Source organism: Ciona intestinalis, chromosome 1 (genome assembly GCF_000224145.3).
Source record: "Ciona intestinalis chromosome 1, KH, whole genome shotgun sequence".
Lineage (NCBI taxonomy): Eukaryota > Metazoa > Chordata > Ascidiacea > Phlebobranchia > Cionidae > Ciona > Ciona intestinalis.
In genome coordinates, this window is record NC_020166.2 from 4992287 (window position 1) to 5006622 (window position 14336).

Sequence of the window (14336 nt, forward strand, 5' to 3'; positions counted from 1 at the left end):
TTACATTTATGTTTTCATGTTACGCTATTTATTCATTTTATGAAATTGTGAAAGTCTTTGAAGCCACTTCTGCCAGTAGTAATCCATCATGAACTCGTTCATACAAAACACAGAAGCAGTTTGTCCATCATGGTAAATCTTTACCACCAGCCCATGTGTGATCTGTATAAAAATAAATAAATGAAATTTTTGAGCATAGTCAAACCGATTGCAGTTATATAAACCAGCATATTTTTCCAATGGTTTTATACCTTAGCAGTAGAGCTCTGTGACCCTTGTTTATCTGCGTGGCAGGGCAACCAGTTATAACGAAGGTTCCGCATAAAACACCCAATCGCTTACTTTTTCAACCTCATTCCAGCTATCATATACATCTTTAGGATAATAAAGCCAACTCTGGCTAAAATCCCAGGTTTCATATGCCGACATAAGACCCCATCATCTAACAGCAGAGCATATTGTAGCGCGCTTGCTTAAGAGCTATGGGTCCAAAAAGTAGTCACTAATCAAGTAATGGGTTACCTAAGCTGTCAGCCATACAGAAAAAACAAACAATATCCACCAAGTTAGATATGTGGTAACTCATTCAGCGAGCAAAAATAGTGTGTAACGGAACAGTCAGGTGAAAACCGCCACACTAGTATAAAGCAAGTTACATTCACCCTCACAGTATAGATTCATTTGCACCGTTATGCCAGAGTATTGAAGCAATGTTAGCAGCATACAGTAAGAATAGCTAAGCAATAAAGTAATCTATTAACCTGGTTACTGCTTGCAGATGAATGGTTGAGAGCCCCAGCATAAGCTACAACTTGTACAGGATCATCGTAACAATCTTGAATCCGATACCTTCTTTTTTTCGACGTTTTCCAATCTATTACACACATGGTACCTCTGTAATTAGGTTATACAGGTTAAAGATTGAGATATAGTAGAGTGGGGGAAGACGGAACACTTTTAGCACATGTTATCCATATATTGTGATCAATTTTTTTCAATTAAAAACGGTTCACAAGAGTCGTCAGGATACAGTTTTATAATCCTTTCGAACTTTCTTTGTTTACTACCCAGTGCAACGTGAAAATAGAATAAAAAGGTGTCCCATCCTCCCCCACCCTACTATATGTATATTATCTCAACAGATAAAAGATAAATGTAAAACGTTTGTTTAGGTCTTTATGGTAAATATAACAAAAACAACAAGAATCTTTGGAACTGTTCTTCAGCCAATAAATTAATGAGAACAACTTTAGTTCTGCGTACAATAAACGTAATGTTGGTGTTTCTGCTTCCCACAAAACATTATGCATGTTAGCTATAGCAGCCAAATATTACAAAATTTCTACAAACAAAATCTTTTTAAGCCAAAAATGATCTAAAAAGTACGAATCAACTCACTTGTAAACAGCATTGCAATCAAGGTAACCACTGTAGCCAAGATGAGAATGAACAACCTTAAATTCAGTATTTCCTACTGCACCAACATCTGCTAGTACAGGTCGCACACTTTTCCATAACTGGGTGCTGTTTTCTTTAGGGCAGATTTTATCTAGAGGCGTGCCTTTTAAATATTCTTCAATTGAACTATGGCAAGCAGAACCAGCACTCAGAGTATCTGGAAATAAATTTTTACGACTTTAGAATGTATGCTACATCAGTCGTTACAACATGGGTGTTTTGTTTCGTACAGTTTATGCCTGCTGACGAGTTACCACACACCTAATTTTGTGGGGAATTAGTGTTTGCGTTTTTGTAATGTATGGCTGACGATATAAACAAGCTATAGAAAAAAGTGACCACGGAGTTGGAGTATTTATCGTTAAGCGTCTTGCCCAGGAACACCTTCATCGGGGACAACTCTTGAACTAAGCATTAACTTACTTTTAAATTACCACGTACGTTGTCATGTGGTTATGACGGGGAAGCTTATTTTGCGACGAAACAACAATTTATATGTGGTTAATTTTCTATCGGGTATTATAGTGGGACCCTAATTCGTGTGGGCCCCCCGCGGCTGCGTGGTTTGCGGGGTCGATGATACACCACTGGACTGTTACACCCTACACACCGTATAATGTAAGAAACCAGTTAATAACAACATTAACATTGTAAATGGAAGAAAAGTGCGAGTAAATTTAACCTATGAATATACTTAATACAATTTAAGGAAACAGAGATCCCAAATTATGATATAACAGATATGTAAACCGCTCAATACTGAAGAACAAAAAATAAAAACCTTTTTGCATTTGGTTGAACCCTTCTTCCCCCATCTCAGCAATCATCTTTTTCTTCCAGTTTAGAAGAATAAGTTGTTGTTCTGGGGGTTTTGTTGCACTCAGAATGCGAGTTACAGACGGCAGTTTCTGTGCAGCAGAAAAGTTGATACAAAATTTAATTTTAAACCAGTGTCGGTATTTCATATTTATTCTTATAATAAAACATACTGTTCTATTGTTATTAGACTTCCCGAGTATTATCATAGTATCGATGTTGTTTAAATATTGGGGGTGTAATGGGACTCCCGCAACCAATTTAGTAAGATGCACAATGATAAGAAAAGTTCACGTTTTTTATAAAAGGCATAAAAAGGAAGTTTTAATCAGTTTTAACACAAACATTTTTACAACCATATATATAATAAGTTTCTCTTCATTTTAAACAGCTTGGTTTAAGAACTAAAACAATTTTTTAGGTTTTCTGAAGATTACAACACAACTAAACGTAATATTTCCGCACAGTATGAAAATCAGTCTTGGAAGATGGAAGATTCTAGAGGCAAATTCCCTTCCTAAACGTAACACACAACCATAACAGCAGAACTAAAAAAAACATTTTTTATCTGCTGTTGATGAACAAAAAAACAAGAGAATCCTTTAAACAACAATCACCTTTGTAGTTTCAATGGTGGGAGGAGTTTCATGGTTGTGGGTTAAAGGAAATGTTAAAATATCTTTGACCTTCTGACTTGAACATGAGGAGATAGAAAACAACGAAGAAGATGAAATAAACTTGTTGATTTTCTGGAATGTCATAATTGAAAAACATTTAACATTTCCGTAAGGAGCAGTAAGAGGCAAGTATTTTTATATCTTTTTCTATGTGGTTGAGCAATTGCGGATACAGAATTAAAAAGGTGTTCCATTTTCCCTACCCTACAATATAAAAAACAAGACGCCCAGCTGTGTTTATAGCAACTGTCATTGTCCGCCACAAGAAGATAATAAAAGCCTCATAATTCATTTTTACCTGGTGCGTAACCCTTCTTAACCAAGCAACATTTTTCAACATTTCAGATCTTTTTTCATTATTAAAATATCAAACCTAGCACTTAAAACTGGCCAACCTGAGACATCATATCCTGCACAATAAAAGAAAATTTATTTTAATTTTCGCATGAGCAACACAGTTGGTCAGTGTGTGACACAACCTTGACTTATAAAGTAAAGGTTGCGCAAAATTTAACAGCCAAAAAAAGGATATTTACATTGTTGACAATCGTGCTGTAAAGTTGGCACATTTAGAATGGTAAAATTTAAGTTGCCTCAAAATTAAAATGGTGTTTTGGAATAATAGTTCAGATTGGGCAATATGTCCTCATTTCAAGTATATAATTCAAAAGACAATTTTTATGCAACAAAATATGTTTTTAAGAGTTGAGTAGTAATTTTTAACAGGTACACTAAACTGTAAAGGGTAAGAAAATTAAACCTCTTAAAAGATTTTTTTAACATAAATTTAAATATAAAAATTTTCAGGAGTTGACTGCTAATTGGTTTAACTTAATAAATGAATAACCTTGCCCTTGATGTGAAAAAATAGGAACATAAATTTATATACCAAAACAAAATACAACTTCAGGACAAAAGCTTTACAATGGCAGTGAGTATTGGTATATGCGGTAATTATCAAAATCACTTTATTTTTAACAAATTTGACACCAAAACAACATTTTCACTTGGAACACAAAAAAGACGATCAAAACAAACATGTATGTGTTTTTAATTAATATCATTTTGTACATTAGCTCATTAATGTAGTCCAGTGTGTCATGAATACTCCAGTGTGCCATACACATCAATATAATGACACGCACCATAGTTTATTTGTTGAGAAAGTTATGCAGCATTACTGCTTTACCATTTCATAAAATGGGTGACTTTATAATTTTTCGAGACACACAAACATTGCACAGAAAGAGCGCATTCAATAGCCAAGCTATATCATCGCAAATGTTTATTTTACCAGAGGAAAATTTGAAATTTGAAATTGGTACCCAAATTATGAAACCCAATGACCTGAGGTGCCTAACAACGTTATGGTTTGTGGACATTTTGCTATTTTACTCTGTACAGGATTTGATTTTTTTCGAAGCATTTTCAAGCCCGTTTTCCGCAACAGTTTTTAAATTTTCATTTTCTTCACTACGCGGTCGCTTCAGTTTTAAAATGTTTTCGCCAATTTTTGAATTCAATTCATTAAGGTCTGCCTTGTCACCAGAGGCAGTAGAGTCAATAGCATCAACATCATTGCTAACTCCTTTAGTTTGTCCGTCACTCTTGTTTTCTGTAGCACCAAGTAGCAAGTCATTTGTTATGACTCTATCTGGTGTGTCAAGCATATCTGGCTGCCCACCAAGCCAAGCAGGGTTGAACTGAATGATCATACATGTCATGTTATCACATCCAGTTCCATCTCCCATGGTATCAGGAGCAAGGCATTTGTCGAACAACTGTAGAGGTATGTGGACTTTTAATTGCACAGCAATATTTGATGTTTAAAGGAGAAAAACTAATTTTAATTTCACAGCAGTATTTAGATTATTTTAAATTACTGAAAATATAGTTTTGCTCTATACAGTTGGACTGCAAAATGCAAATACATCTTGAGAAAAGTTACATAACCGCAACAAATTACAAACCAAGCCTTTTTAAATTTTTGTTAAATATGTCCACCTCTTCACAAATTGATGAAAGTTTTTTCTCAGATTTCTTTTTCTCAACATCCCCATTTCCATTCTCAGCAGATTTTTCACATTTTTCGGGATGAAGTCTTGAACGAACGAAATCCACAACTTCTTGGCTTGAATATACATTCCTGAATAAAACATAAAAACCATGGGTAAATTTGACAAATATTAAAAACAACAACATTTTCAGGTACTACCATAAATATAATATTTTTTTAATAAAATAATTTGTGCAAATTTGGTAAAGTTGTAATAAAGCTTTTTTAAAAATGATGTAAAAAATTAAAGATTTTAGCTTCCAAAATGAAGTTTGCAGGTTATTGTGGTAAATTCATTGTTTTAGGAACCTATACCACCAAACAAAAGGTGGCAAAGTACAAAGTACAAAATATTACAGCATTAGGCTGTTTTTGAACAACCCGGACACTGTGTTAACCCAGTTGTCACTAAATAGGTTTTAGTACACCATGTGTCGAGGTAATGGACCAATTTTTACCTAAACCTCATGACCCACTACATGACATGCTGCAAAACAAAGTTACATACAAATATACAATTATGTACCTTCCCCTAACTCCCCTGCATTTTGTAAAGTTTGGCGCCTAAACATCAACTTACCATATACCATCACATGCAAGGACCATGAACTCATCTGTTGGTTCAAGCTTCACACTTCTCACATCAGGCATGGCACTTATCATTTGATCTTCTAATGGGATATCCTTGTTTGTTTTATAACAATGGTCCCCTGTTTAAACTTTGTTTTACACAATCGAATCGACAGAAAACAACCACTTGTTCAAAAAGTAGTTAAATGTTTTGAAAAGTCAGTCAGTAAATGATAAAACTAATCTGACACTGCAAATATTTTAGTATCTTATGTGAAAGCGTACAAAAATATTAAATAAACATTTTATCCAACAAAAATAACTAATACCTGTGTAAATGAAAAAGAACCAAAAACAAAAAGAAAAAACTATTTAAATCTTTTAAATATTTATATAACAATAAAAATGACATAAAAAATATCTAAAACATATATATTATAAAAAATTGTAACACTAAAACTATAAAATCTCTTAAAAATAAAACTAAAATTTCTCAAGAAATAAGTTACTTAGTTAATAAAATAAAATATCAAAAATAAAACTAAACCCACCTATTGCTCGTGACAAGTTTAAACCTCCGTTCACTCTTCCCTGAACATTTACATGCCCCCCTGCCGCTGTAATTCTCTTCAATTCAGTTTCATCTTCAGGCTGAATCAAAAAAAAAAAAAATTAGAAACAAAATTTTTAATAGTTTTTGTTGATTTTTGGTTTTCTAAAATTAGTTTCGGTTGCTTGTTTTTTTGTCAGAAAATCATAAAGGATAACACAATTTTCTTTTTTTTTAGTTTTTAAACATAAAGTTAAAACTTAAAGTATTTGAATTGGTCTTCTTCCAAAAATAATGAAAACTACTCATAGCATGGTATTTAAACATACAACAACAAAGTTAAAATATTAAAGTAATACCTTATGATCATCGGACATATCAAATGCTTTGCCATCTTTTCTACACAAGACACATCTGGAATCCCCAGCATTGGCTACATGGAGATCTAACCCACTTAATAAAGCGACTACTGCCGTGGTACCACTGTGGAGTGTAAGAGGTTTTATTAAGCAGTAGTTCAAAGGTCTTGTTATAATTTAGCCGGTGCGGTGGCTCTGTAGGTAGGCACTAGCATCATAACCAAAGGATACCAGCTTGATTCTGTGGTACCATTCATGTTCATGGCATATGTGAGCTTGGCAAACACTTTACAAACATTTCTCCAACCAAGTGGTCAGTGGGAAAACTCATCTCATGGTGTATCACACTGTAAGACCTTCGGAAATTTTTTTTTATATTTCTTCCAACCTGTCTGATCCTGGCTCTTCGATCCCAGATGAAGCAGAGTTTGCCAAAGCTTCCAAAGAAGGAGCATTCTCCTCTCCCTCTTCATCTTCATCATCTTCCTCCTCAGAAGTCTCCTCCTCACTTTCATCTTCTTCATCTTCATCAAAATCTTCATTTTCAAAATCTATAAAAAATACAGAATTTTAAATCAACTAAAATGTATGTGCTTAACACAATTCTCACAAACATAAAAATCCAACCCGGTACAATCTAAAAAAGTAACTTATAAATTTTTATAATCTAATGTAACGTAAAACAATTGCAGCATTGGAAAACAAAAAATGTTTTTTTAAGAAAATGTTTTAAAACAAAATAAACCATCATCATCTGAGTCTTCCTCTTCTTGTGGTGGTGGTTTGCTCTTCACAAACGTCTTCTTCAACTTCTTCAATTGGATCTTTTTTTTCCCATCACCTATGAGAAAGATATAGTAAGGTGGGGTAAGACGGGAATGTTTTCATTCTCTATTTCTGTCCCATTTAGTAGTAAGAATATTTACAGAATTATATAACCGTCGCCAAGCAGCCTTTAAAAAATGATTCTACTTGTTTAAAACCCAATACTTAAAACTATAAAGCTCGGTCTTTATTAAAACCCTACAAGGAAATGACAGTCTCTTGAAACATTGTGGGAATTATTGAGCAAAAAGCATTCTTCTAATAAAGAATAACTAAAAACTGTAGTTTTACCACTTTCAGCATTTGGTTCTTCTTTTTGTTTTCCGTTACTTAAATTTGTGTCCTGAGTGTTTGTATCTTTGTTACAACATGCGTCTTCTTTGTCACCAACATTATCAGTTGCTTTCCCTTCTGTTTGTTCAATTTTCTAAAAAAGTAATAATGTTTAAACGTGTTTTGGGGAGTCAATAATAAGCAGGAACACCATAAGCATAAAAGTTTGGCGTTTGTGACCATTGGCAGTTTATATTTACAAGTGGTGTACTTGAATTTGAATAGGAATTAATAGCCATAAATAATATTAATTCTATTACACTTGCAATAAACACCTTTTCATTTTCTTTGCTGGCAGATGTAGCTGACTTGCTTGGTGATGTTTCTGAACCTAAAATATTAAATCAATATCAATTTAACATTTCCTTCTTCACTTACATTTAACCCAAAAGCATAATTTTATTACTGAGATAAGAAATTTACAAGTATTTAACCATTGATTAGTATAAGCATATGCAACTTACTGTTAACATCTTTAGCATTATCTCCACTATCATTCTTTAAGTCGGAAGAAATCTGAAAAATAAGAAGTTTATTTAAAACAAAATGGCTTTATCTAAGGTAACAGGTGAAGACTTGTGTATGTTAGTCAACAAATGTAGTCTAAATGCCGAATCATTTTGTCATAAAGTTTGTTACAATCATATGCGCCGAGCCTTAAAAATACTGTGAAATGAAGTTCACCTGATTCGCTCCAATATTTACTAATTCATACAATGCAATAAATTCTGGGTGGGTTCGCTCACCCTACACCCCAGGTTTGGCATCCATTGTGATTATGATATTTAATATTTAGTAAGACAATGGAACTTACGACAGAGGATTTTGATGTGGTGACATCATCAGTGACATCATCACTTGAATGTTTAATACTTTCAATTGCTTCTTTAGTTTCGTTGGCAACCTAAAGAAATAACACCAAAGCTTTAAAAACTAAACTAATTTCCCTAAATAGTGGCTCAGCTATTACTTCAGCCAATTGGTTTATTATGGGTTGTCTAAACTAGGGATGTGCCGAGCCCCAAGTCAAAAACTCAGGCCCCAGCGTCTCCTTTTAAACTATAAAATATTTGTTTTTGAAACTTGATTAACTTTAAAATTAATCACAAAAGCTAATATTGGTTAGAATAAAAAAAAAACAGAATAAAAAAAAGCAAAAAAGTAAAATAGGGATGAAATGTTTGCAAAAATAAAATATATTAGCAGTAACCAGTAAGCTACTTCAATAAGTTTAGCAAAACTTCGGAAAAAATTTTTTTTGTCAAATTTTAGTTTGCTTAAGTAATGACTATTGTACTGCTTAGAATGAAACTTAGAAAAAAAACTAAACAAATATATATACAGATTACAGATACAGATAGCTTTTACTTACAATAGGTATTTGCAATAAAAGAATTTTAGCAGGACAGAGGGGTCCCATTTTACCCCAAATACCCTATTGTTTTTGTTGCCTCACGTGACTATATATATGTTATTATTGGTTGCAAGACAAATAGAATTACAAGAACCCACCCTTCCATATTTTGCCAACAAATCCTCAATACTCATGGTAGCTTCTTCATATAATAAACGTGTTTCATCTTCAACTACAATAATATTAATATTAGTTTACACAAAAAAATTGCTTAGTCAAAAACGGTTATAACGAAGCTGAAGACTTTTTCTACTTAAATGAGATTCTATGGATATTATTTAGATATTTTAAAATAAGCCCTAGAAATAAGTAATCTGTTATTTATTGGTACAAACATGGCATGAAATATTAATCTAAGTCAAAACAAGGTGAAAAACACAAATAGTGTGAAGCTGTGATCAGACTTTTAGATTTTTATAGGCGAAAAACTAATTTTACTAGTCAACTTCATATACTATTTACGCATCATAAAACATAGGGTGACATTGTTAATATACAGTTACACTTATAGTTGCCAAACATAAGGAACCCTGTTGAATAATATTGGTAGTGTGGTATACTTTGGCTCTGCTTGTTTGTACAGATACCTAACAGCAGAGTAAGAGATGTTTTAAGCCTAAAACTTGAAATAATATTATATATATATATATATACATATGATATCCCAACTAATTCAAAAGCAGTGGGCACCCATATTGTTAGGCCTATGGTCAAGCATGTTAGGAATATCTGGGCCTAAATTTAAGCAGCGATCACTAAAATATAAAAATACCATTTTCCTCTTCTTCATCTTTCTTCGTCAGCTCTTCTTCAGTTGGAGGGGGATCTCCCGGCTCCCGCTCGCTAATCAACTTCAACTCCTGCATCAACAGATTAAATATCTTAGTTATAAATAATTGGTGTTATAGGTGATGATCAAATCCAAAATATTCAAGGAAGAAAATAAATATATATATCACTACTTATGAGGTATATTAATTTGTGCTCGTGCAAATTGTTTGTTTTTTAGAAGAATACATTGTATTAGAAGCGGTATCGCTATATTCCTCAAACTTTTAAATTGTGTAATGTAAAGAAAGCAGGGATAGTTGAACAGGCAACAAAGTTAAAGTGAAACAAAACTGACTTATTAGTTATTCGTCCCTGAATATTTGGAAATAATCAAAACACACTTTACATGAAATCTTCTGCGTGGCGCTAATGAGTAAATATTAGAAACAATAAGGCAAATTTGTTCAACCGAGATATGACTTTGTTTAAACATTGCTTGTTTAAACATAACTACACCTACAAATAACCGGCAATCGGAACAAAAAAGGCTGTAACAAACAACAATTTTCTCTCATTCTTAGCTGCATATGAAAACCTGATATATTATATATACATCACATACGTTATAATACATCATTAGCACACTGCACAGGTTCAATTGAGAGTGTTATGCTCCTTTGCTAATGGTAACAACCTTAATAATCCGTGGTTCTTTTAGTTTTCGGTCGATTTTCATGAAGGTTGCTTTAAGTGCCTCCCCCATTCTCCCATCCTTATATTCCTCTGTTTGTTTCAGAACATCGGCAAAGTAGTAGGAACAATACATTGCCACCTCACCACCTACAACACATACAGCTTCATTAAGAACATGAATTAGATATAATAGATGACTCCTTAAATATTATGTAGATTTAAACTATTTTAAATCAGGTTACATTGCTGATTAGCTGTCACAAAGTTCAAGTAACCTGTCTTTAATGCAGCCTTATATGCAGTGGAACATCCAGGAAAAAATTAATTTTTATACATAATTTGTTGAACGTAGTAAAATTCTAGTATAACAATTACCTCCATGTCCATCATAAACAGCAAAGAGTCCAGTGTCTTCATCCACCTCTGGTATACAGTTGTGAGCATCCTGTCAATTAACATTTGTTATAACTGACTCTCAAAAAGTTGAATAATTTAAACTAGTTTAAAAAAAAATTTGACAACCCTATTAATTTGCCTCATTTGAATATAAATTAATTTTACCTCCATGCTTATCCTCCAACCCTGCATGCCCGACACACCACATGAGTATTTGTTCTCACTGACCACGTCACATGACCGTTTCTCAACAGATGGGTTTGATAAATAAGCACCCATGTTAAAAGTTAATTACTTTTCAGCATAAATCATATGACAGCTTGTACACTAAACACCTGTTAAAGTTGTGGAAAGGTAACATAAATATCTAACACTTAAACTGGACAATCAAATTTTTCATTAAAGACCAGGCTATGTTATGATGTTTTGGCATATGATGTAACCATAAAATACATTACTTTCTGTTTTACACATACAGCAACTATAACATTATAAATACAAACACAATCATACAAGAAATAACTCACGTGTTCACGTGTAGTCCGTACAAACATATATACTATAATTGCGGATAAAATATGTTCTACTCCGGTATTCCCGTAAATTAGTATTGCCGAAAAGACGCATGTCAAACATAACGTAGTACTAACAGAGTTTAGAAAACAACCACCTTTTAGTGTTACAAAACTGCCGTGTGTATTGTTTCTTATAACATCAACAAAGGCATAAAAATCTTACACACATAACGTTCCTAACAAACCCGCACATGTTCATTACAGACAGCACTTTTACACACCTCCCTGGAGGTGTAAAACTAATATAAACTTTTGGGTACGTAGTGGCCAAACAGTTCCTTTCCGTCAAACAGTTTTTCTTGGTTTTCTTTGTGTTTTTGTTCTTAGTTTTCTTTGCGTTTGTAAGAAAATGCACTAACGTATGTGTTGCATATGTTGTACGCCTTATAATATAGTACAGTGGGGGAATATGGGACACCCAAGCACAGATATTGCCCGACATTTCCAAATTCAAAATACATGACCGTTTGATTTTCCGCATGTTTATATCTCAGTTATTTTTCACAAAACTAAAACTAGTTTTATAAGACTAAATCAAACTGTACAAAATGTTAAAGTCTTTTTTATGAAGCTATGAAACTTGTTCAATCGTCACACTCGAAAACTCCAAAAATTGATCGGCTTTACTATGATTTAGCAAGAATTCAAAATTAGCAATTACTATTTAATTCACATTTTGAGCACGTAATTGAGCACGTTAGTGGGGTCAATTTTCAATTCTAGCATTTATTCTTCAATCTCTTGATTGAAATCAAATCATAATATATATTTATAATTTTTAGACTAAATTTTCAGAATTAAAACAGCATAATTAGCGATTAATTAACGATTACTTTACTGTTTGATCAAACGCGCCAAATTTAAAATGCACCTTAAACGTTGATGAAATGATTGTACTATATAAAGTATTTTGAACTAAGCGTAGTTCTATAAACCATATTACATATGATCGGCTAATTAGCGAGTAATTAACGATTACATTTCTGTTTGTTAAGGCGCTAACTGGTACCTAAAATGTACTTTAACATTGATTAATCGACTGTATTTAATACAAAAATTTTAACTAAGCTTGACCTTATAAACCATAGTGTATAAAATCGTCCAATTAATAGGTAATTAATGATTGTAACGCTTGCTGGTCAAGTAAACTGCCATGCATCGGGAAGTCGCTGGTAATCGGTAACTTTTGACTTTGTTTACGTTAATATGCAAATATAAACAAAAAGTATATATATAGTACTAGTCTCATATATCTCTTATTAAAAGAAAACAAATCCAAAATAGTTGTTATAGGGCGGGGGGATCGAACCCGGGACATGACGTTAGTAAAGCGCGCGCTATAACCGCTAGGCCAATAGGTCTAGTAATCAGCACTGTCGAGACAGCGGTTATATTATCCGAGAATTTGAACCGTTGTATTAAAAGGGTTAATTAATACTATGCTAATTAGTTTAATTAACGTGCTCACGCATTAGATCTTTGATCCCTTGTTTTACTTGTTTAAAAACCTGTTTCCAACTTTTTTTAATATGTAACAGCAATAATAGGCTTTGAGGCTCGTTTTATGAAGTGTTGGTGATACTGTCGAATAAATCTGTAACATTATTTTTCTGATTATCAATATATCGGGATCCGTAAAAAGGAAAAGTAAAAAAATTTAGGTGTAAAAATTATTTTAATAGTACCCCTGTATCACACGGGGTGATGCAGTTGGGTTAGGGGGTAAAGTTTGGAGTTTGTTGCAGTTTTACAAAGATAAATAACCTACCTATAATCGACTTGAATCACCTGTGCTTAATTTGTCCGTAAGCCTGTGGGGGTGTGTAAAAGTCAAAAGTGTGCTCTAAAATAATTGAAATCAGTCATGATTCTGTAGAATTTTGCTATAGAAATAAAAAAGTAATTTTTCGTTTTGCTAATACCGAACAGAAGTCAGAAATGACGTCGTGCCAATGTTCCCGAAAGAAGCAAATATAAATTTATCGCTAGGTCTAAATAACCACTAAACTTTAAATTTTCATAACAACTTTCTATCCTGCATTTCCATTGTAATTTATTTCGGCAACACCTTTTTCTTGTATACGTTGGATTTTTTGACAAAATTGCGGCTTAGTGCTTTCAGCCTTCGGTAAAATCGTAACTGTTAAAACTCGGTTTAACGTCCCACCTGCACAGAAGTGATTAATATGAAGATTAAAATAACATCGCCGTGCATGGCTATGATTCTTTACGAAGCAGCAAAATCATCTGGTCAAACAGAAGGTGGACTTCTAGGTGAAACAGCGCATGAAACAACAACAAGTATAACTGATTCAGTCGTTTCTACTAAAACTGAAGAAGTCTTATGTGAGTGTTTGTGAGGTAACGTATATTAAAATGCACCGGGCAATATGGGTGCTTGTAAACTATAGCATATGATGAGCGAATCATTAACATGTATATATAGCACTTGCACCTGTCCCCTAACGACCAACCCCAAACACTTTCCACCAGCCTAATCTGTAAGTTATACCAGATGATTTTTTACCAGTGCCAACATTATATATATGATTGTTTGTTGTTAATGAATAATCCTGCTTCTGCTGGTCACCACTTACAAACATAATTTGTAGCGTCATTCGTCACATAGAATTGTTAACTTCATTCATAGAAATATGTAAATCATTCATTTTGAGCTTCATATGTTGGTGTTTAATTGTAGCTCACATAAAATGCTTAGGCTGTTCGGTAATGACAATTTTGGGTTTCAAAAGGCCTTATTGATACCAAAGATTGGAACACATAAACAGGAATGTAAGATCTATAAGTTACTAACAAAGTAACGTTCTTTCTGGGGGTAATAA

The 14336-nt window shown here is 33.2% G+C and overlaps 2 protein-coding genes and 1 long non-coding RNA gene across 3 annotated transcripts in view; 1 reads left to right on the plus strand and 2 right to left on the minus strand.

The window, feature by feature from the left end:
- LOC100178249 (mitochondrial genome maintenance exonuclease 1) lies at nucleotides 1–3363 on the minus strand. Its single transcript, XM_002119368.4, has 6 exons — nucleotides 3250–3363; nucleotides 2892–3023; nucleotides 2240–2366; nucleotides 1399–1615; nucleotides 762–894; nucleotides 1–162 (listed from the first exon to the last, which is right to left on the minus strand). The coding sequence occupies exons 1-6, from the start codon at nucleotides 3289–3291 to the stop codon at nucleotides 25–27; spliced, it is 789 nt and encodes a 262-aa protein (XP_002119404.1). The 5' UTR covers nucleotides 3292–3363; the 3' UTR covers nucleotides 1–24.
- Nucleotides 3363–11267, minus strand: LOC100180623 (protein phosphatase 1G). The gene is made up of 16 exons (XM_002119466.5): nucleotides 11084–11267; nucleotides 10898–10967; nucleotides 10524–10669; nucleotides 9831–9918; nucleotides 9157–9230; nucleotides 8459–8548; nucleotides 8109–8160; nucleotides 7920–7975; nucleotides 7603–7738; nucleotides 7232–7327; nucleotides 6875–7037; nucleotides 6487–6610; nucleotides 6129–6228; nucleotides 5588–5717; nucleotides 4956–5097; nucleotides 3363–4732 (listed from the first exon to the last, which is right to left on the minus strand). The coding sequence occupies exons 1-16, from the start codon at nucleotides 11195–11197 to the stop codon at nucleotides 4343–4345; spliced, it is 1971 nt and encodes a 656-aa protein (XP_002119502.1). The 5' UTR covers nucleotides 11198–11267; the 3' UTR covers nucleotides 3363–4342.
- Nucleotides 11099–14336, plus strand: part of LOC113474491 — a 16707-nt gene continuing 13469 nt past the window's right edge. The window contains exon 1 of the long non-coding RNA XR_003396150.1: nucleotides 11099–11255. This is a non-coding gene — a long non-coding RNA (uncharacterized LOC113474491). The remainder of the gene's footprint in view (nucleotides 11256–14336) is intronic.

Excerpts from the sequence above, each read along its gene's own strand:
- LOC100178249 (XM_002119368.4), bottom strand. The coding sequence starts at position 3,291 with ATGTTGAAAAATGTTGCTTGGTTAAGAAGGGTTACGCACCAG. Across the intron at positions 2,367-2,891 it reads CCACCATTGAAACTACAAAG|AAACTGCCGTCTGTAACTCG; the intron begins GTGATTGTTGTT and ends TCTGCTGCACAG. Across the intron at positions 895-1,398 it reads GATTGCAATGCTGTTTACAA|AGGTACCATGTGTGTAATAG; the intron begins GTGAGTTGATTC and ends ACCTAATTACAG.
- LOC100180623 (XM_002119466.5), bottom strand. The coding sequence starts at position 11,197 with ATGGGTGCTTATTTATCAAACCCATCTGTTGAGAAACGGTCATGTGAC. Across the intron at positions 9,919-10,523 it reads AAGAACCACGGATTATTAAG|GAGTTGAAGTTGATTAGCGA; the intron begins GTTGTTACCATT and ends CTGTTGATGCAG. Across the intron at positions 7,328-7,602 it reads AGAACCAAATGCTGAAAGTG|GTGATGGGAAAAAAAAGATC; the intron begins GTAAAACTACAG and ends TCTTTCTCATAG.